Source organism: Monodelphis domestica, chromosome 5 (assembly GCF_027887165.1).
Source record: "Monodelphis domestica isolate mMonDom1 chromosome 5, mMonDom1.pri, whole genome shotgun sequence".
Classification (NCBI taxonomy): Eukaryota; Metazoa; Chordata; class Mammalia; order Didelphimorphia; family Didelphidae; genus Monodelphis; species Monodelphis domestica.
In genome coordinates, this window is record NC_077231.1 from 266,555,727 (window position 1) to 266,578,315 (window position 22,589).

General features: G+C 34.5%; 1 protein-coding gene across 1 annotated transcript in view; it reads right to left on the reverse strand.

Annotated features, from left to right (window-relative positions):
- The window catches only part of MALRD1 (MAM and LDL receptor class A domain containing 1), a 1,015,998-nt gene that overhangs the window by 129,364 nt on the left and 864,045 nt on the right, over nucleotides 1-22,589 (reverse strand). The window contains exon 36 of the mRNA XM_007504899.2: nucleotides 20,269-20,394. Within this exon, the coding sequence (XP_007504961.2) occupies nucleotides 20,269-20,394 (126 nt within the window). The remainder of the gene's footprint in view (nucleotides 1-20,268; nucleotides 20,395-22,589) is intronic.

Here is a 22,589-nt window from a genome sequence, read left to right on the forward strand (position 1 = left end):
TGTTTCATTGATGTGTTTATGTTTCATTGTGTTGTATAAATGCAGATTCTTGTTTTTTTTATGTGGGTTATAAATTAAGGGCAATTGTTCTATGGATAACAAAAGATTCAGAAATGAAGCAAATGATAATGATAATGAAAGATAAGATAGAAGCAATGGAACTATGTTTGAAGGAGAAAAGGATTATAAATAATGGTATTTTGGATGATTTGAAGGATAATGCTATTGACAAGGAATTTAATGAAGGAAATATTAAGAAAATGTCTAGATTGGAAACGGATAATGCTAAATATAATAAGAATCAGATTTCTTTATTCCCTCTAAGAGATATATTGGTAGTTACACAAGATGAGATATATAAAGTTAAAACACACAATTTACTCCTGAGATTTAGAAACTATCAGATATAGAACTCCATGCTTTTCCAATGAACCTAATAAAGTGGTAAAGAACTTCAGAGAGCAATAGAGATCTTTGACCCTGACTACACTGATTTTTTTCTTACTGATGAAGGAATTACTAACCAAGAGAGAGAGAATTTATAGAAGAGACCATAAATGATCCATCTTTGACCCCATGGCCACAGGATTTTGAAGGAACAGATATGAATCCAGGCCCTAATTATAGAAGAATGAAAGACCAGGGGGTCAATCACTGATGTAATATAAAGACATTCCAAATACCCAAATGCTTGGTCCAAATTTGAGAGAATAAAGCAAAAACAAAATGAATCACCAACCAATTTTCTAGAGAGAATAACAGATGCTGCTGAATTAATATTAGAACTTGATGTGTTAGCAGATGACACAATTGCACACATCAAGAGGCAATTTGTTAAAAATGCCTGTCCTAAGATAAAGTTATTTTTTAGAATAATTGCCCAGATTGGGAAGAGATGGGTTTGGAAGAGTTAAAGAGAAAAGCCATTTATTTATCCACAGATAATGATGATAAATATGAAGATGGGGATATAGTAATTGAGGAATTGAAAAAGAAATTAAGGAATGCTGAAAGTAAAGCAAGGGATAGTGAAATAAACAAAATAAAACCAGTAGCAGAACTTAGATATGTGCAACCAAACAAACAATACAGGCCAAGAGAAAGGAGATTTGGACCTTGAAGATGTTTCTTATGTAACCGAGCAGGAAATTTTGTCAGGGAATGTAGATTCAAAGGACAATTTTCTAGGTAACTTAATTGTAATAATGGATATAATGGGCAGTATAATAATGGATGGAATAACAATTATCAGAGATGAAATAGTTATAATTGCCAAAATGCTTGGTATCAGGGAGCTCAAGCACCTGATTTGAACACAATGCAAGAATGGGTAAAATCAGGAGCAAGACCCAAGTACAGTCAAGTAGTTAGTGGACATAAGGGTGATCAGATAAAAAGGGGCATGTTCATTATGAAGGTGTACCTGTAGTTCTCAAGTATTTGAAAAATAAAAAGAAAATGAATTGAAATTATGGAATTTAATGTAATACAGATAAGGTTAATGAATTTATGAATAATGTGATTAAAACAAAGGATAATGTACTTAGTATTAATAATTGTGAGGAAAAAGAAAAATTTAATGTAAAATTAGTTGGAAATTCTACTGGTTGTGAAATGATGTAAAATAGTGAAGAATGAAAATTGGATAAAGATAATGTGATTGTAAGTGAAGACAATGATACCAAGGTAGAGTTGATAAAGATTGATAAGAGTAGTGAAAAAGCTGATTATGGTGTTAAAGATGTTAAATCCTGAGAATATCATGCAATTCAAGCAGATGTAAATTTGGATGGACAGGAAATGGCTGAGCTTTGTACTGATGTCACTGTGCTAGCACCAGTGTTGGAAACATTCCAACCACCAAATAATACAGAACCATATGTGTCTGTAACTTTTCAAGACCAGGTTTATGACTTTCTGTTTGATACTGGAGCCAGTAAATCAGATTTGCAAAGTTTTCCTAAAAATTGCAGAGCTGTTGGTTCAATGGAAGTAATGGGTACTACTGGTAAACCACAGAGAGAAGCAAATTTACGACCAAAAATGATTACTTTAGTTCCAGTATCTGTGGAGCATGCATTTATGTGTATGCCAGACTGTCCAATGAATCTTTTAGGTAGAGATTTATTATATAAATGAAAGGCAATGATCCAATGCACTGATACTGTTAATATCTCATTACATTTACATTTACCAGAAGAATCTCTGAAAGTTTTTTTTTTCCATTGTTATTCTCAGACTCAGTCAATACAGAGCATGACTTAGATTTAGTCTATCCAGTACCTGAGGATATCCCTGAAGATCTTTGGTAAAAGTCCTCCACAGATATAGATCTATTGAAATCAGCTACTCCAGTCAGGGTGAGTACTAAGGAAGGACCAGTTACTTGTGTACCTTAATATCCCTTGACTAAAGAAGCAATTGAGAGTATAAGACCCATCATTGGATCCCTAATCCAACAAGGGATCATAATAACTTGCTTCTAAGAATTTAATACTCCTATTCTTCCAATCAAAAAGTCAAAGTTAGATCAGAATGGCAAAGTTATGTATTATTTTATACAGGATTTAAGAGAAGTCAATGATTATGTAATTAAGACTCATCCTGAGAACTTCCAGGTAAGCATGGAGGCAATCTAGATGTGGTACACTTCTTCTCCCCAGCACACACCGACAAAGACCACCTCAAAAGATCTTAAAAATCATTTTCAGAAGAATGGAGAAACTGTAGAGTAATGTGCAGCATTGAAGGTATGTGGGATTGGGGCATTTCCAAACTATAAGAGGGTGAAAAAGCTTCCACCCAAACCCAAGCCAATCCACCCTCCCCCACTCCACCTATAAAGCTAGAGTCAGAGACAGAGCCAGCATGGGCCAGAACCATCGAGGGGCACCTCTAGAGTGAGTAAGGGGCACCTCTAAGTCCTTGGGAGCTGACTAGTACTGCCGGGGACCAACCCCTGAAAGTAACAAGACAGGAAACTCCAGCACACTCGAGGGAATGCAGACCTTAGGTGCTCAGAGCTGGCACACACATCAGAACCGGCAAGTGAGTGAGGATCACCTCTAGAGTGAGCAAGGGGCACTTCTACATCCTTGGGAGCTGACTAGGACTTCCTGGGACCTACCCCTAAAGCAAGCTAGACTGTAAACCCAGGCAGGCAGGGACATCCCTGGGAAGGTAGTACAGAGAAGACCTGCAAAGGACTGTAGAGATCCAAGATCTTGCCTCAGGCAAAATCCTTGATCCTTAACTCCATACACAGAGAATCTGCACAGCTCACTCAGATTTCTGACTAAAAAGGTAAGGAAAAACATATATGGAAATGGCTAACTATGCACAGGAGCCTCAAAATCTTTCCAAACAAACAAACAAACAAACAAAAAAGACTGACCCTCGAGAATGTTTACGGAGGAAAAATCCAGGCTAAAGTGGAAATACCAGAAGAAATTCAAACAAAGGCAAAACATAAAAAATAAACCCAGAAATTGTCTACCAGTCCTGGAAGAATTTCAATGGTAGCTTATCAAAAAGATGGAAGCCTTTTGGAAAGGGAAGTGGGAAATGGTTAAAAAACAAATGAAGAAATCATAGCTGAATACCAAAAGGTTAAAGCAGAAAACCAGGTCTTAAGGACCAGAACTGAGCAACTGGAAACCAATGATCTTGTAAAATGGCAAGAATTAATGAAGCAAAGTCAAAAGACTGACAAAATAGAAGAAAACATAAAATATCTCACTGACAAGGTGACAGATCAGGAAAACAGAGGATGGAGAGACAATATGAGAATCATTGGTCTACCTGAAAAGCCAGAAATTAACAGGAATCTTGACATCATAATACAAGATATCATCCAAGAAAACTGCCCTGAGAATCTAGAACAAGGGGACAAAATAGAAATTGAAAGAGTTCTTAGAACACCCTCTACACTAAATCCCCAAAAGACAACTTCCAGGAATGTAATTGCCAAATTCCAAAGCTTTCAAACTAAGGAGAGAATCCTACAAGAAGCCAGAAAGAAACAATTCAGAAACCAAAGAGCTCCAATCAGGATCACACAAGACCTAGCAGCTCCCACACTGAAAGACCACAAGGCCTGGAACATGATATTCAGAAAGGCAAGAGAACTGGGTCATCAAGCAAGAATCAGCTATCCATCAAAACTGACTATATACTTCCAGGGATAAGTATGGGCATTCAACAAAATAGAAGATTTCCAAGCATTTCTAAAGAAAAGACCAGAACTCAGTGGAAAGTTTGATATCCAAAAACAAAGAGCAAGAGAAACATGAAAAGGTAAATATGAAAGAAAGGGAAAAGGAGAAAAAAATTTTATTCAAACTGTCTTCTATAAGGTCTACATTTATATATATATATATATATATATATGCATATATATATATATATATTAATATGTGGGGAAATGTTATGTGTAATTCTCCAAAACTGTATGCATTATTAGAGTAATTAGAAGAATCACTCATAGGGAAAGATTGGGGTATCAAGATGATATGGAGAAAGGGGGGGAGAAAGTAAAAGGGAGGGAGGGGATCTATGATGGTATCAAGATATACTTGAAGAAATAGAAATAAATTAAATAAAATAATCCTTGTCACACAAAGATAAACATGGGAAGGGGAGGGGAAGAATTTATTTATAGAAAGTAGAGGAAGAACGTGCTAATTCGTATTACTTAAAACTTACTCTCAGTGAAATCAAATCTGAGAGAGAAGAGCATCTAGACCTATTGAGATCTTGAATTCTATCTTATCCAACAGGGTAAGTGAGAAGGGAAAATTAAAGGGGGGTTAAGGGTGGGAGTACAAAAAGGGAGGGAAGGAGAGGGAGGAGGGAAATTAACAGAACCTATAAAAAAACAAAGGAACAAAAAGGAAGGGGCTGGAAAGGGAAGCATATCAAGGGAGCGGACTAGAGGGACTGATTTAAATTAAACCACCAGTTTAAAAGTTTATATCAAAAGAAGAATGGTCAGAATTTTGGGAGAAGATACAAATGCCAGGGAAGTCACAAGTGACAATCAAAACTTTGAATGTGAATGGGATGAACTCACCCATAAAACATAGACAGATAGAAGAGTGGATTAGAATCCAAAACCCTACCATATATTGTCTTCAAGAAACACACATGAGGTGGGTAGATACTCACAAGGACAGAATTAAAGGTTGGAGTAAGATCTATTGGGTCTCAGCTGATAGAAAGAAGGCAGGAGTTGCAATCATGATATCTGACAAAGCCGAAGCAAAAATAGACCTGATCAAAAGGGATAGGAAATGTAAATACATCCTGATAAAAGGGAGTATAGACAATGAGGAAATATCACTAATCAACATGTATGCACCAAATGGTATAGCACCCAAATTTCTAAGGGAGAAACTAGAACTGAAGGAGGAAATAGATAGTAAAACTATATTAGCGGGAGACCTGAACCAACCACTATCAAATTTAGATAAATCAAATAAAAAATAAATAAGAAAGAGGTAAATGATGTGAATGAAATTTTAGAAAACTTAGGGTGAACCAATATGTGGAGAAAAATAATAGGGGCAAAAAAGAATACACCTTCTTTTCAGCAGCACATGACACATTCACAAAGATTGACGATGTACTAGGTCATAAAAATGTGGCAAACAAATGCAGAAATGTAGAATTAATAAATGCAACCTTTTCAGATCATAAGAAAATAAAAATAATGATCAGTAAGGGTACATGAAGAGCCAAATTAAAAATCAATTGGAAATTAAATAATATGATACTCCCAAATTGGCTAGATAGAGAACAAATCATAGAAACAATTAATAATTTCATTGAAGAAAATGACAATAGTGAGACATCCTTTCAAACCTGCTGGGATGCAGCCAAAGCAGTACTGAGAGGAAAATTCATATCACTGAGTGCATATATTAACAAATTAAGGAGGGCAGAGATCAATGAATTGGACATGCAAATCAAAAAACTTGAAAGTGAACAAATTAAAAACCCTCAGAAGAATATCAAATTAGACATCTTAAAAATTAAGGGAGAAATTAATAAAATCAAAAGTGATAGAACTATTGAACTAATAAATAGGACGAGCAGCTGGTACTTTGAAAAAAAAAAACAAAATAGACAAAGAATTCAATCTAATAAAAAAGAGGAAAGAGGAAAACCAAATTAACAGTATCATGGAAGGAAAGGGAGAACTAACCTCCAATGAAGAGGAAATTAAGGCAAGCATTAAAAACTTAATTGCCCAATTAAATGGCAATAAATATGCCAATCTAGGGGATATGGATGAATTTTTACAAAACTACAAACTGACTAGACTAACAGAAGAAGAAATAGAATTCTTAAATAATCCCATATCAGAAAATGAAATCCAACAGGACATCAAAGAACTCCCTAAGAAAAAAATCCCCAGAGCCAGATGGATTCACAAATGAATCCTATCAAACATTTAAGTACAGCTAATCCCAATACTATAGAAACAATTTGAAATAATAAGCAAAGTGGGAGTGCTACTGTAAAAAATAGACTCAAATACAGGAATACAATCCCCACAAACCTTTGCTCCACTTCCCCAAAATGCTTTGTAATCTCACGGGAATTCTGAGGTGGGCCGAGATCGAGGAAGGATTTAAGCTGGTGGCAAAGGGTTTTGGGTCTCTTTTTTTGGACTTCCATTTTGGAGCAGACATGGCTCTTTCCATAATGTAGGTGAGGTCTTATCTAGGCCTCTGACCTAGGCAAGTGTTTTTTCTTATCCTATATTTTCTTTAATCCTTAACTTTAATAAACCTCTAAAATATAATACTCCTTGCAGAGAGAAACTAATTCCTACCTGCCTCAGTCTCCCCATATTCCTAAATTTTAATCTTTACAGTTTTGGTAACCAAATTGGGAGAAAAAACTCTCAATCTTCTGATTTCTTTTCTGATCTTTAGTTCAACTTATAACATCTAGTACCTAGAAAAAAAAATTTTTTGGAGCCACTTTACTCTGGCCGAGTTTTTTTGTTTTTTTTTTTTACCCTTGCAAAGCTGCTACAGGCTCTGGACCTGTTGTGTTTGCTGCCCACCCCACCCGGCTTGGCCCCTTAGCTTCCTGCCTGCAGCCTGCGTCCTTACCCGGAACCTGGTCCCAGCCTTGCCTACCCCAGCAGCCACTCCAGCTCATGCTCCTGGCCTCTCACTGGCCCTGCCTGCCTTGTTTCTGCCTGCAGCCATCTGCTGGCCACTGCCTGCCTGTTTCTGTGCCCCAGACCCATGAGCAGGACCTCAGCTGGCTCATCACCCAGATCCTTGGAGTAGATCACTCAGGACTCATTTCTATCAGCTGGTAACAGTATTGGCCATGTGGGTGAAGGGGAGAGACAACAGGGAAAGGAGGCAATTTTCCCTTAGGCTAAGATTAGCCACGTGGACTGGGACTGGAGGAGGTATCAGAGCAGGAGAGAGAAAAAGGAGAGAGAGAAGAAACAGACTTTTTAGCAATGGGCTGTTTAAAAGGGTACCTTTTGACTGTTCTGGTAATTTCATTGATTTCACCTGTGTGCCAGAAGAAAGATTCAGCCCAAAGATTCAACTTTGGAGGGGCAAATGGGTGGCTCAATGAACTGAGAGCCAGACCTAAAGACATGTGGTCCTGGGTTAAAATCTGGCCTCAGATACTTCCCAGGTGTGTGACCCCAAGCAGATTGAGCAGATCGCTCAGACCCCATTGCTTAGCCCTTACCACTCTGCCTTCGGACAATAGGCATTTAAATGGATAATTAATAATTAAAAAAAACACACCCAAGGAACTTTGAAGAGACTAAAGGCTATATTCTAAGGCATTTCAGAGTCCAATGGTTTATAAAAAATCTCTGTATCTCTATTGCATTTTTCCTGATTGTTTTAAGATATAACTTCGTGATTTTAAGTTCATATATTACTGGATTCAATATTATTCTCTTACACTGAAGGTTGATTGAATTTATTTTTAATGTACTGAGTTTTTAAAATTCTGTTGTTTTTCCCCTATAACTGTGCTAAACAAATATTATTGAATAAGCCCATATATGAAAAAAACCCAGCTTTTTTCTATTTTGCCGAGGATAGATGGACTTTAGAACTGGTTATAATTGTATAACAACCTTTGGAAAATTTAATGTGCTAAATATCTCAAATGATTTTAAGGTTTTTTTAAATAAAATTTTTGGAATTTTTTTTAACATTCTCTGGTTATTTTTGCCTGCCCCTACCATGAGGTAAGGCCCATTCTAGTAGCTGAAGTGAAATACATTTTATAACCCCCAACCTTCCCGTATTTCTAAATATGTGAATGAAAGTTGGGGCTGATAATCTCAGGGCATTTGTACCCCTAAAAAGCCTCCAAGAAAAAGGAGCACCCCTTTATTTATACTCTTCAGCTCACTACTTTACTTCCACCAGAATGATATCTAGATTTCTTGATGTTCTTAACCCAAGATGAGTTTTACTTTGTTTAAAAAATATGTTTATTACCAAGGTTGAAAGGTTGCTACGTTTGTAAAAAAATGTGACAAATATCCATCAATTCATAGGCTTTTAAATGTCATACAACTTATATGAAATATGAAAGTGTGTTTGTTTGTTATTGTAATTAATTGGGCTATTGAGAATTTTGGGGATTTTAATAACTACATATTTGTACTACTGTATTTTTAAAAATGAAAAAATGTTATCTCTCTCAATTCATTTGCCTTCTACTCACAGTGATCACTGGCCAGATATTAAGAAGAAATGGATCTCATTTTTGGTGAGAAAGTCTTGTAATCTTTATTTTCTTACCTGACACAGTGTGTCAATGATTATAAGCTACATTTTTGAATTTTTAAAGCTTTTTATTATTATATTTTTCTTGCATGTGCAATACACTATTTGTTTTTTTCTCTCTTTTTTATATTTAAAGCACATGTCATCAGCATTAAGCTTTTCTTTAACTTTTTGATTTTTCAGTATTACAAGTTTGAAATACATTTGCTAATGCATGCCCTAAAAAGTTAGAGACTATAAAAACGATGCCACTAATTATTTAAATAAATTATGGGACTTTGCTTAATGATTCTGTCTGATTCCAGGACAAGATATACACACAAGAGCCATTGCACAGAGCCAAAGAAAAACCAATCCAGGATGGATTGATGCACTTCTAGGCCAATACAAAGGTTTTGAACCTAGTGTGAGACTTGGGGTTGCAACACTTGACTTATGTTAAGATGTAGGCCTTCCTTATGTCCACACTCACTCTGTAGATACTCACAGATGAGTATCCCCAAACTTGGCTCCTACTTGGCTTATATAATCTGGTCCCTTTCTTTTCTGCCTCTCATAGTGTGGTGCCTTTCTGTAGTCCTGGCTACTGACTTGGTAAATGCATCATTCCTTAGATCATTATAATTGGGCCCTGATTGAAGGACCTGTTATAGATTTATTTTTCTTTACTTGTAATTTTTACACATAAGACTTTGATTGTCTATATTTTCATCCAGAAATTTTTCTTTGTTTTTGAATTTTTATGATATCTTTTAATATCTCTTGCCAATTGATTCATATACCTCATACCTCAGCCATGCATCCCTAAGTGATCCTGTTTTTTTTTTAATCACCCTCTTAACGGGGGGAATGTAAAAATATCATTATTTAAATTGCAAAGTTTAAATTTTTTTTGAGAAGAATTTTAGGTAAAGAAGATGCTACCTCTCTGAATCCAGAACTGAACTGTTGGAGAAGATACCATGAAGAAGCCTCCAGACCAGCCAGCTGCACAAAATTGAACTTTGGGTGTAGTTGATTGAACATTTATTTGTATGTATACTTTAATGCCAAAGGCGACTGTCCCCTAACTGGCTTTCTGTCAATGCGTCCAGTAATTATCAGTTTTGTTCTTTTCTTTCATTTATCCTCAAATTATTGTTATCTTTAAATTGACTATGTTTTTATGATCCTTTGGGGAAGGACTTCTTCCCAGAGGATCAAACGAGGGGATGTAAAAAAATAGACTCAAATACAGGACTACAATCCCCACAAGCCTTTGCTCCACTTCCCCAAAATGCTTTGTAATCTCACGGGAATTCTGAGGTGGGCCGAGATCGAGGAAGGATTTAAGCTGGTGGCAAAGGGTTTTGGGTCTCTTTTTTTGGACTTCCATTTTGGAGCAGACATGGCTCTTTCCATAATGTAGGTGAGGTCTTATCTAGGCCTCTGACCTAGGCAAGTGTTTTTTCTTATCCTATATTTTCTTTAATCCTTAACTTTAATAAACCTCTAAAAATATGATACTCCTTGCAGAGAGAAACTAATTCCTACCTGCCTCAGTCACCCCATAGTCTCCCCTAAATTTTAACTGTTCTGCTACCAAATTCCTTTTATGACACAAATATGGTACTGATTCCAAAGCCATGCAGGTCAAAAATAGAGAAAGAAAACTATAGACCAATCTCCCTAAAGAACATAGATGCAAAAATCTTAAATAGGATACTAGCAAAAAGACTCCAACAAGTGATCAGGAGGGTTATTCACTATGATCAGGTAGGATTTATACCAGGAATGAAAGGATGGTTCAATATTAGGAAAACCATCCACTTAATTGACCATATCAACAAGCAATCCAACAAAAATCACATGATTATCTGAATTGACACAGAATAGTCCTTTGCCAAAATACAAGAGCCATTCCTCTTGAAAACACTAGAAAGTATAGAAATAGAAAGGTATTTCCTAAAAATAATAAACAGTATCTATCTAGAACCCAGCCAACATCATCTGCAATGGAGATATACTAGATGCATTCCCAATAAGATCAGGAGTGAAACAAGGATGCCCATTATTACTTCTTTTATTTAACATTGTACTAGAAACACTAGTAGTAGCAATTAGAGAAGAAAAATAAATGGGAGGTATTAAAATTGGCAATGAGGAGACCAAGCTGTCACACTTTGCAGATGATATGATGGTCTACTTAAAGAATCCTAGAGAATCAAGAAAAAAGCTAGTGGAAATAATCAACAACTTTAGCAAAGTTGTAGGATACAAAATAAATCCATATAAATCATCAGCATTTCTTCCAACACATCTCAGCAGCAAGAGTTAGAAAGAGAAATTCCATTCATAATCACCTTAGACAATATAAAATACTTTGAATCTATCTGCCAAGGCAAACACAGGAACTATATGAACACAACTACAAAACACTCTCCCAACAACTAAAACTAGACTTGAGCAAGGAAAGTAATGAATGCTGAAGGGGATGTGGCAAAGTAGGGACATTAATTCATTGCTGGTGGGGTTGTGAATTGATTCAACCATTCTGGAGGGCAATTTGGAACTATGCCCAAAGGGTGTTAAAAGACTGTCTGCCCTTTGATCCAGCCATAGCACTACTGGGCTTGTACCCCAATGAGATAATAAGAAAAAGGACATGTACAAGAATATTCATAGCTGAGCACTTTGTGGTGGGAAAAATTTGGAAAATGAGGGGATGCCCTTCATTTGAGGAATGGCTGAAGAAATTGTGGTATGTGTTGGTGATGGAATACTATTGTGCTCAATGTAATAATAAAGTGGAGGAATTCCATGGGAACTGGAACAACCTCCAGGAAGTGATGCAGAGCAAATGGATCAGAATCAGGAAAATATTGTACACAGAGACTTATAACCTGTGATATAATCTAATGTAATGGACTTCTCCATTAGTGGCAATGTAATGTCCCTGAATAAACTGGAGGGATCTATGAGGAAAAAAACACAACTACAATATACACATGCAGAGGAAAATCTGTGGTAGTAAAAACAGCAAATAAAACAACTGCTTGTCTACAGGGGTCAAGGGGATATGATTGGGGATATACAATGAATATCATAGTACAAATACAAACAACATGGAAATGGGTTTAGATCAAGGACACCTGCAATACCCAGTGGAATTGCACATAGGCTATGGGAGGGATGGCGGGAGGGGAGGGTGGAAAAGAAAATAATTTTTGTATCTAAGGAATAATGTTAGAAATTGACCAAGTAAAAATAATGTTTAAATGAAAAAAATGACTCATCCTGTTGTACCAAGTCTAGCTGTTATAATTTCTTCCATTCCAAGTCAGGTAAGATATTTCACTGCTGTAGATTTATGCTCAGCTTTTTTTTTCTCAATTACAGTTCATGAGATTTCTCAAAAGATCTTTGCTTTTACCTTGGAGAAAAGCAAACAAATATGGATTCTTTTGCCTCAGGGTTTTACCAATTCACCTAACCAATTTTCACAAATTCTTAATAGAGATGTGAAAACTATAACATTCAAAGAAAGTAAATTGGTGCATTTTGTGGATGATTTTATTCTTGCATTACCAAATGCTAAGGTATGTCTGAGAGATGGCAAGATTCTTTTGTTAGAATTATATAAGCATGGGCATAATATCTTCAAGGAAAAATTACAATAGGTTTTGCCTTGAATGCAATATTTTGGTTTTGTGTTATCAAAGGGTCCAAGAATTATCACACAGCAAAGAATAGCAGATATCCAGAAACTGAGTACTCCTAAGACCAAAAAGCAACTCAGAAATGTTCTTGGAACAACTGGATTCTGTAGTACTTAGATGTAGTGAACTAACAAAATTCCTAACAGATTTAACCAAGAATACAGAGCCTAAATCTCAGAAACTAAAGCCTGAACATCTGCAAGCCTTAAGTAAACTGAAAGAATCCATTTTATCTGCTCCAGATTTGGGTATCCCAGATTATACAAAACCATTCCAACTGTTTGTTAATGAAACTAAAGGTATTTCTTCTCAGGTACTGACATAGACTTTAGGACAAATTTATTGCCCAATTGGATATTATAGTTATTATACTGATCCAATAGCTACAGGTACAGTTCATTGTCTAAGGGGTGTGGCAGCTGCTGCAGTGTTAGTCCAGATGTCATCAGATTTAGTTTTGGGATGTCCATTGACTATATATTGTTTACATAAAATATAAACAGTAATGAGGAAATTTCATACTCAAGCTTATTCATACCAACAAAATTCTAAGTATGAAATTATTCTCCTGAGTAGTGAGAATATCCAGTTGAAGAGGTGTAGTGCCTTAAATTCAGCTACACATCTTCCTGATTTGCCAAAGAAGGGGAAACCATTATATGACTGGGTAGAAGTAGTAGACCTAGTGGATATGCCTAGGATGGATTTGAAAGACACTCCTCTTGAAAATCCAGACTTGGTATTATTCACTGATGGTTCTTCATATTTGTGTGATGGAATTTGATGTACTTGTGCTGCAGTGGTCACAGAATTTGAGACACTGTGGTATGGGTGATTACATAGCAAGGTTAGTGCTCAAAAAGCAGAGTTGAAGGAAGCAGGTCTTCTAGCTGATGGTAAAAGTGCTAATATTTTACAAACTCATTATGCATCTTCAGTATGTCATGCAATAGGAAAAATCTGGAAACACCGAGGTTTTATTACTGCATTGTGAAAACCAATTGCACATGCAGAAATAATAACTGAGTTGTTGGATGATATCTAAAAACCTAAACAGCTAGTGGTGATCCATTGTAGAAATCATACTCATGGCAAAGATTCAGACTCTAAAGGAAATCATAGAACTGATATAACTGCTAAGTTTGCAGCCCAAAATATTCCAGTTTATATAATGAATTTGTCAACTATTGAGTCTGATGAGTTAGAAAGAGCTAATGGGGACTCAGAAATTCAGAAGTGGTAGGATATGGTAGGAGTGGTAGGAGAAATTTGGAGCAAGGAAAGAACATGGAATATGGTTTGCAGACACTGGAAAACCACTGTTACCAAAAGATTTATATACCTGTTCATGTCAAGCCATTCACACAAAAGGTCATTTTGTTACTCAAGCTATTGTAGACTCTGTAAAAAGGCAATGGGTAGCACCAGGAATAAGTACTATTGTAAGTAAGATCTGTAAAAGTTTTTCTGTTTGCCAAAAATTTAATCAGGGAGCATTCAAAAAGAAAGGTTTGGGTGGTAGACCTTTGGCATATTGTTCATTTGAGAGTTTGCAAATAGATTACATAAGCATGCCAAAAATCTGGCAGATACAAGTTTTGTTTTGTAATTGTTGACAGATTAACAAAATGGCCCAAAGCTTTTCCATCTAATACTAATACAGCTAGCTTTGTGGTGAACGTTTTGATTAAGGAAATGGTTCCTAGGTTCAGTGTTCCAATTATCATAGATTCTGATAAAGGATCTCATTTCCCACAAGATATCCTGGAAAAGAATCTATGATAATCTAGGAATAACACCTAAATATCATGTTCCTTATCATCCCCAAAGTTCAGGTCATGTGGAGCATGTGAATAGGGAACTCAAGACTATGGAGAGGAAAATTTATGCTAAAACTCATCTAAAATGGCCACATATTCTTCCCATAGCTCTGTTTTACCTATGTACAAGACCAAGAGCAGACATACATATATCATGTTATGAAATGCTCTTTGGACATGCCCCATTGCAGGCAAAAACTTGTAAGACTGTTTATACATTTCTCTTAGAAGAAGATTGTCAACTTGTTTCATATTTAAGTGCATTACAACAATGGTTTAGAGAACTGCATGATATGGGAGTATTGATCCAATCTGGTCCTTTGGATTATTCTCTTCATAATTTTCAACCAGGTGATATGGTGTATGTGGAAAAATTTTCAAAAACATCATCAAATCAATAGAGTTGGGTAGGCTCTTATATGATTGTGTTAGTTTCATCAACTTCAGTGAAAGTATTAGGAAGAGATTCATGGTATCAGAAAATGAAGAAGAATTTACGGAAAGCTGAGATTCATCAGTCACATAGAGTCTACAGTCAAAAAGATCAGTAAGGAGAAGACCATTCCAGTGGATGAAGACATTCAGATGGAAGAAGACATTGCAGATGAAGAGGAGGATTCAGAAAATTGATGGACATTGTAAAAGACTGAAAGACTTATAAATAGTAAGGAGATAAATACTTTGCAGGTAATTTTCAATGAAGAGGATCAAATGATTTATGGACTAATGGTGTTAAGGAATTTGGGTAATGTAACATAACATAACATATATTCATAAGCATTCACCAATACATTTTACTACCATGAATTTTGGAGAGGAAGAATTCTTCAAACAAGATGAGAAGAGAAGGAATAATCTGAAGTTCTGGTAAGTTCATTGCATACAACAGTAACACAACAATAACAAAACATTAACACTGACATAACACTAACAAAACAATGTGACATAATGTGAATAACAACATAACAAACACATAAATTCAAAAATATAAACATGGTTAGGATACATTGATTTCCTCATTGAATGAGTGAAACAATATATAGCTAGATACCAATAATGTTATAATTAGTTATAAAGTAGTTAATTGCTAACAAAAAAAATAGTTAGCTACTTAGTTTAGAATAGCAATAGTATAGATAAGTGAGATTAGTTTTAGGAGATTTTATTAAGATAGGGCTGTAGTAAATAGATTAGAGTTTAAGGTTGATAAGATAAGGTAAGACACTGAACTACAATACAAAATACATTGCAACATACATAACAACATACATTATATTGCGCATATGACATATAACATCACATATCACACAAAAATGTAAATACATATGTAAGTATATGTAAATAGTGTATATTATAGTTAGGATTATAAAATTAATTGTATGATAGTGTATATATGTGTATATATGTGATGTATAAATATGAAGTGTATATATGTGTATATGTATAGCACCATGTATACATTGTATGTATGTATTATATGTATATATGTAAATCTTATGTACATAGATCATATTTGCTAAGTTCTTAACATAGAATGTTTATTTTCATCTATTGTTAAATGTTTTTTGCATAAGTTTGCATAAGTTTGCTGGCTTGGTTTAAATTTTTTTAAACTTATGAAATGTGTTTATTGTATTTTTCAAAAAATTTAGTCTGTTTGCTGTTTATGCTTTGCAAGAGTAATAGAATTTTCTGTATTAGTTGATAAGATTAGTATTTTACATTTTAATGTTTTGCATGAAATTTGTACTTGTATTTTGATGTTATTTGCTTGTTTTGCTTTTGTATATGTTTGATCTGTACTTTGAACTTTGTACTTGTTCATTGTATACTTTCCCTTTTTTCCTTTCTCTTGATTAAATCCCTAGAATAGGATAATATAAGATAGGATAAGATAGATGAGTGTAGGTTATTATTATGGGTAGAAATTTTAGTTTAAGGAAAATATAACTTTATTAATGCACAAATGCCAAAATATTGTTTTCAACATGATTTCAGCTTTGTGCTAAGGGGTGAACTGTTGTAAGGACTAACTCTTTGCTAGAAGTAGGAGACCCTGCAGGCCAACATTCCAAAGCACTCAGGAACTGAGAGTGATTACAGAGTGACAGTGGGCTCTCTGGGAAGAAGACAGGGAGTGAGTGGAGGTGGCTCTCTCTGAAGGAAAAAGATTTTGAAGCTGTCAGGAAATTAGAACATCTTGCAGGAGTGGTTGAGTGAGTGTGTGTGTGTTAATCATCATTTCCCTCTTGATCCTGTGTGGATCTGCAGAGCTACTCTTCTTACTGGGACTTCAGTTTGACCCAAGAGGACTCCAGTTGTGTGAGATTCTTTGGCCCTTGGTTTCTGCTCCTACCAAACCATCCCAAATCTTATTTAATCATTTAGGAGTTAGTTTAGAATAGTTATAGGAAGTTATAAGGGTTTTAATCTGTTTTGGGTTAGAAGGATCCCCTTTCCTTCCTCCCCTTAGCTAAATAAATCTGTTAATTTATATATATTTGAACCCTTATTTATCCCCCCCATATCATATGTAATAACTGCATCAACTATCAACTTCCCTATTCAAATCAATGGCAATTAGAGTAATTACAAAATAATTTCATTTGAAGTCCTTGAATTTATAGGAGTAATAGGTACATAAGAGAAACCATAGGACTAACAGATCAAAAGTTTCAATTTGATTTTAGCTTAAATAAGTCAATGCATTGTATCTCCATCTCTGACAAATGATGTATTCCTAAAAATTACATTTTATAAATACAATTCAGAAAGATAAAAAAATTTAAGATGCATTTTACTTACAACATTTATTGTGTCTAATCTTGATATTTTGTTAATGTTTTAAATATAGAGGTAAAGTAAGACCAGGTGTTCACCATCTGTTCTGTGACCACTGTTCTAATTATTGGCTGCTATGGGTTATAGTCATAAAATTCATGGAAAAATGACCTCAAAGCTATTTGATATTTCAAGAGGAAAGATGTATTCAGTCTCTTGATGCAATTTGCACTGATATATCATCAATATTTGACAAGTCTAGAGCCAGTATTCATAAAATAAGCTCTCATTTTAATGTGGCAGTCTTTTAAATCACATTCTTTTATTTTATCAGGCACAGATGACTTAAATGATCATGTCATTTCAAAGAAAAAAATCATGAAATCAAAAGACAGAGGCCTTTATTTTACTCAGACCCCAAAACTGGGTCTATGTATTACTCTTTGGGAGATAGTAAATACTTGGTGAATAAGGGAGAAGTGAAAACAGAGTTGTATCTTGGTTGACCAGAACAATGAATGTTGGTGGGGGGAAAGGTTAAATCAAAGGAGTACCAAATTAAGAAAATAATAGCAACTCTCCCAGTATTGAATTAGTGTAGGAAAAGCAAAGCTTAGCATCTAGTTACTTAAATTAATTAAATAAAATGGTGAGAAAAATTCATATTGACTTGGCCAGACTAAGATGTCTTCACTGGTCAATTAACAAATTAATTGTGTATTTCAGTTGTAAGAATGGTAATTTCCTAAATGGTTAGTTTGGACAAGCTCTTTCCCACCATTATGTATATCAGCCTTCTTGGTAATGACCTTCTCCTCTGTCCCAGGGTTTCTATCTCCAATGCCCCCAGTGAACTGTGGGCACTCTCTATCCTCTTTACTCTGCATGTAGAAATAATTAATTATGGTTTTATATTAGTTCAAAATATTAAAACTACCTGATTAGGTACAGATTATCTGCTTATATGACTAGTAGCCAAAATCAGTGGTATATAGTGTTAAGTAAACTTGGTTTAGATTCAAAAGATCTGGATTCAAGTTTCAATATACAAACTGCTGTTTATTGTTGCTGTTGTCTTAAGCTTAAAATCCTGGCCAATATGGAGTTGATGCCCAAGAGAAGCAAAGATAATTTAAAAAAGCAATTAACTATCCTGGATAAATTCAAATTACCTGATGCAGATGAACTAAATCTGCAGGTGCTGAAAGAACTAGCAGAAGTAAGTTCAGAATCATTGTCCTTGATCTCTGAAAAGTCATGAGAACTAGAGAAGTGTTGCCTTGTCTAAGAAGTGTCAAAAACTCACAAAAATGTAGAGACTAAAGCCTGTAAACATAGACTAAAATCTGAGAAAAGGTTCCATCTCTCCAGAAAAATATAAACTTTTGAGTGCAGGGGCAAATTTATCATTGATCTTTTTTATTCTGAATGACTAGTACAGTGTTTGAATAAAGAAAGTATCATTACTTAACATGGTGACTAGAACAGTAAGTGCATAATAAGTATCCATCTATCTATATATCTATGTATCTCTCTATCTCCATTTAATTAATGTTTTCACTTCTATAATTGCCGTTAAGTTCTATACTTACTAGTTTTAAAACTACAGAAGGAAGTTTTGAATTGACTTCTTTTCCTAATTCATTGCAAAATATATCTACATCTGTAGAAAGTAGGTTTTAATTTAACTCCTGGTACCTTATCCAAAATAGGCACGTGGTAATTTGAAGTAAAATATTAAAGTCAGATGCCAATTTTCATTGTCTGTGAGAAATTCAAATTGTTGTCCACCTAGACATATTAGTAAGATTGCCTTTATTAATTTCTAGGATCCTGAGATAAATATTTACAGTGGTGAATATTTTATATGAAAGATGCATAAAAAGTTTACTGATCTGGGGGGAAATGTTGCAAAGAATGTATGTAACTTGATGACTATGACCCTGCTTTTTTCATTTATCTAATTATATTCTGCTGTGGAACAAAAATATATATACATGGGTTAGTTAGTCAAATCTAACCCATTTAATTATAAAATGATGACCTAAAATGTCTTTTTACCATTAATTTGTGCTCTCTTAGCTGTCTCAGAACTCAGAACAGAACCTAAAGTCCTCATTCTTTTCCTTATTTAATATATACTCTCCTTGACAGTCTAATTGGGCTTATCTGGGAGAATTGTTATGGTAGACCTCATAGAGAATAACTGCCATAAAAATAAATGTTACCAATCAAATGCATCAGAGAGGTTTGGAATACAGTGATGATCACTGTAAGCAAAAATCAACAGGTGAAGAGAAAAGCAGTTATTCTTAGAGAAAACCTCATTACATTGAATGATTAGAAAAAATAAGCTTTTTCAGAAGAAAGAGATAATGCAATAGAAAAGGTCATCTTTAGGACTAAAAGAAGATATTAAATGAATATGGTTCCATCATTACTATATTTTGTTTTCTGTTTAAAAAAAAAGTATAGTAACATGGTGGCATAAATGGGATATTTTCTGGTTTGAAGTCTCTTAAGTACTGAAATGTAATCACTACTTCTGTTATGTGATAGCTGTTTGCCCATAAACAAATCCCTTTTCCCTCCCTCAGCCTCAATTTTCTCATCTATAAAATGAAGATAAAACAATAAAAAACCCTTAGTCCTTACCTCAACTGATATTGTGAAATTTAAATTAGATAATCTAAATATACAAATCACTATATAAATAAGGACTGTTTTTTAAAAAAGGTTTCCATATTATTTCATATGCATTTTATAAAGAGGATTATATATCATTAGCTACTTATTAGCATTTTATTTTTGAATTTAATAAAAAAGGAATAGCAGAATGCTATTGTAAAAATAAAAGTGGATTAGGAATAAGGTGTGTTTGAATCCTAACTCTACCAACATTAACTGAATAATCTTAGGTAAGTAATTTGACCTTTTTTGGACTCAGTTCCCTCATCTTTAAAATGAAGGGGGGTAGTAATCACTACCAAGGCTCTAAACCTCTGATTAAATGCGACCTTTCCTCCTGGCACCACCAACTCATCATGGTAAGTTTAATGTTCCACTCAAGACTTACTCATAATATCAGTTTTATTTTACTTTGTAGATTTAATAATAATAATAATAATAACCACTCCATGTTTCTATTGTAAACTGTATTGTAATGTAAAGCAGTACCTGAGCAGCTGGACTCATCAAGTTGAAAATCAGTGCAGTCAACAAAGCCATCACAACGTTGGGATGCTGGGATGCAGCTATTAGTCGATGGACACATCAGAGAGCCATCCATGCAATGTCCACCAGCTGAAAAAAATAGTGATCATCATTATAAACATGCCCCTTATTAACTGAGCCAACATTAATAAATCAGTGGCATAGTAGAAAAGGACATGACTTAGTCAGAAGAAATGAATTGGAATCTAACTCAGTCACTTTCTAACTGTGTAAACCTGTGATTTGCTCAGGTCACCCAATTACTAAATCAACCTCTCTCAGATACAGTTTCCACATCTATTAAATGGAGGTGATAATAACACATCTCTCATTGCTATTTTGAAAATTCAATGAGATTACATGATGATGAAAATAATAAAGCATTACATAAGTGGTAATGATAATAATTTTTATGAAAAACTTTATTGTTTTCTTAAATCAGAGTTCATACTTTAGAGGTGGAGAATTTATTTTTAAAATTTTATTTAATTAGTAAATTTAAAATATTTTTCCAAGGTTACAAGATTCATATTCTTTCCCTCCCCTCCCACTAATCCCCTCCTGTAGCTGACCCTCAATTCCACTGCATTTTACATGTATTATTGATCAAGACCTATTGCCATAGTATTAAAATTTGAACTAGGTTGATCATTTAGGGACTAAATCCCCAATCATATCCCTCTCAACCCATGTGATCAGGTAATTGTTTTTCTTCTTCATTTCTGCTACCACAGTTCTTCCTCTGAATGTGAATAGCATACTTTCTCATAATTCCCTCAAAATTGTCCTGGATCATTGCATTGCTGCTAGTAGAGAAGTCTATTACAATCATTATAGGCTGGAGCAATTATGCCTCAAACACAAGGAAGTTATATTAATGGTTCAAGACAATTCACAAAGTTAGCCAAATTAAAATCCAGCCTCTCCACTCCCTTAAAGAACTAGTCCAGCTTGTATACAATAGATAACCAATTTTACCAAAGCATCAGGAAAGAAGTAGCATCAGAGCTGACCTTTAAAAACATAGAAACATTTTCAATATAAAGAGATGTGGTGCCATAAGAAATGACAAACAAGATGATCACAAAAATAACCTGGAGAGACCTATAAAATGATACAAAATGAAGTGAGCAGAACCAGGAGGATGTTGCACACGGTAACAATTATGTATGATGGTTACCTGTGAATGACTTAATTATTGTCAACAAGGCAAAGACCCAATTAATTCCAAGAAAATCATGACAAAAAAGGATATCTAAGAAGGAATAGACAGAATCCCAATCAAAATTGAAATGTACCTTTCTTTGCTTTATTTCCATGACTTTTTTTCCCCTAGTGTAAGCAGTGATTCTTCTTTCACAATGAATGAACATGGAAATGTGAATTATATGATAGTGTATATATATATATATATGCTATATATATATATATATGTATACATGTATATATATATATATATATATATGTATACATGTATACATATATACATATAGCCTTATATCATATTATATGAATTTGTAGGGACAGGGAAAAAGGGGAAGGAGAGAAAGAACATGGGTTGCAAAATATAAGAAAACAAATATTAGTAAATATTAATCACATGTAATCTGGAAAATGTAAGAGAAAAATGTAGATCAAAAAAAAGATAGACACAGGAGCAGTCAATTTGGGGCTCAGGACAAAGTGGAAAATGATGAAGAAAGGAAAGATCTAGATAGTCAAAGATTCTTAGAGATGAATAGGAAGTAAAATATCCTCTAATTAAACTAACACCTGAAAAGAAAACTCTTTTGCATACTGTACCAATAATTATCCATTTTTCATTCTTTTCTATATTCTGTACCAAAGGTTATATACACTTCACTTAAAGATTTCCTTTGATGAAGAACATACATTTGAAAGCAGTCAGATTTCAGGCAGTTTTAATTGTTATGATGTTTAAGTTTATTAAAAAATGGAAATCTATTTGTCTAGGAGAGACAAAAAAAATCTTGATCAATTGTAATGCAGATATTTTGCAACACTGTATTATGAAATGAGGCTCAAAAGGCAAGCTGGAACCAGATTGTGGATGCTATTGAAATGTCAGGTTAAGAGGATTATATTTAGTTCAATAGGCAATGGGAAGCCACTGAACAGTTTTGAATAGGGGAGTGAGAAGTCAACCTCAACTCTTAGAAGATCACTTTTAAATCAGTAAATGGAAAGAGACATCAAGGTAGGAACAGCAGTTAGGAGTTAATCACAGTGAAGGCAAAAGTGGTTCATAGTAGCAGCAGTAGCAG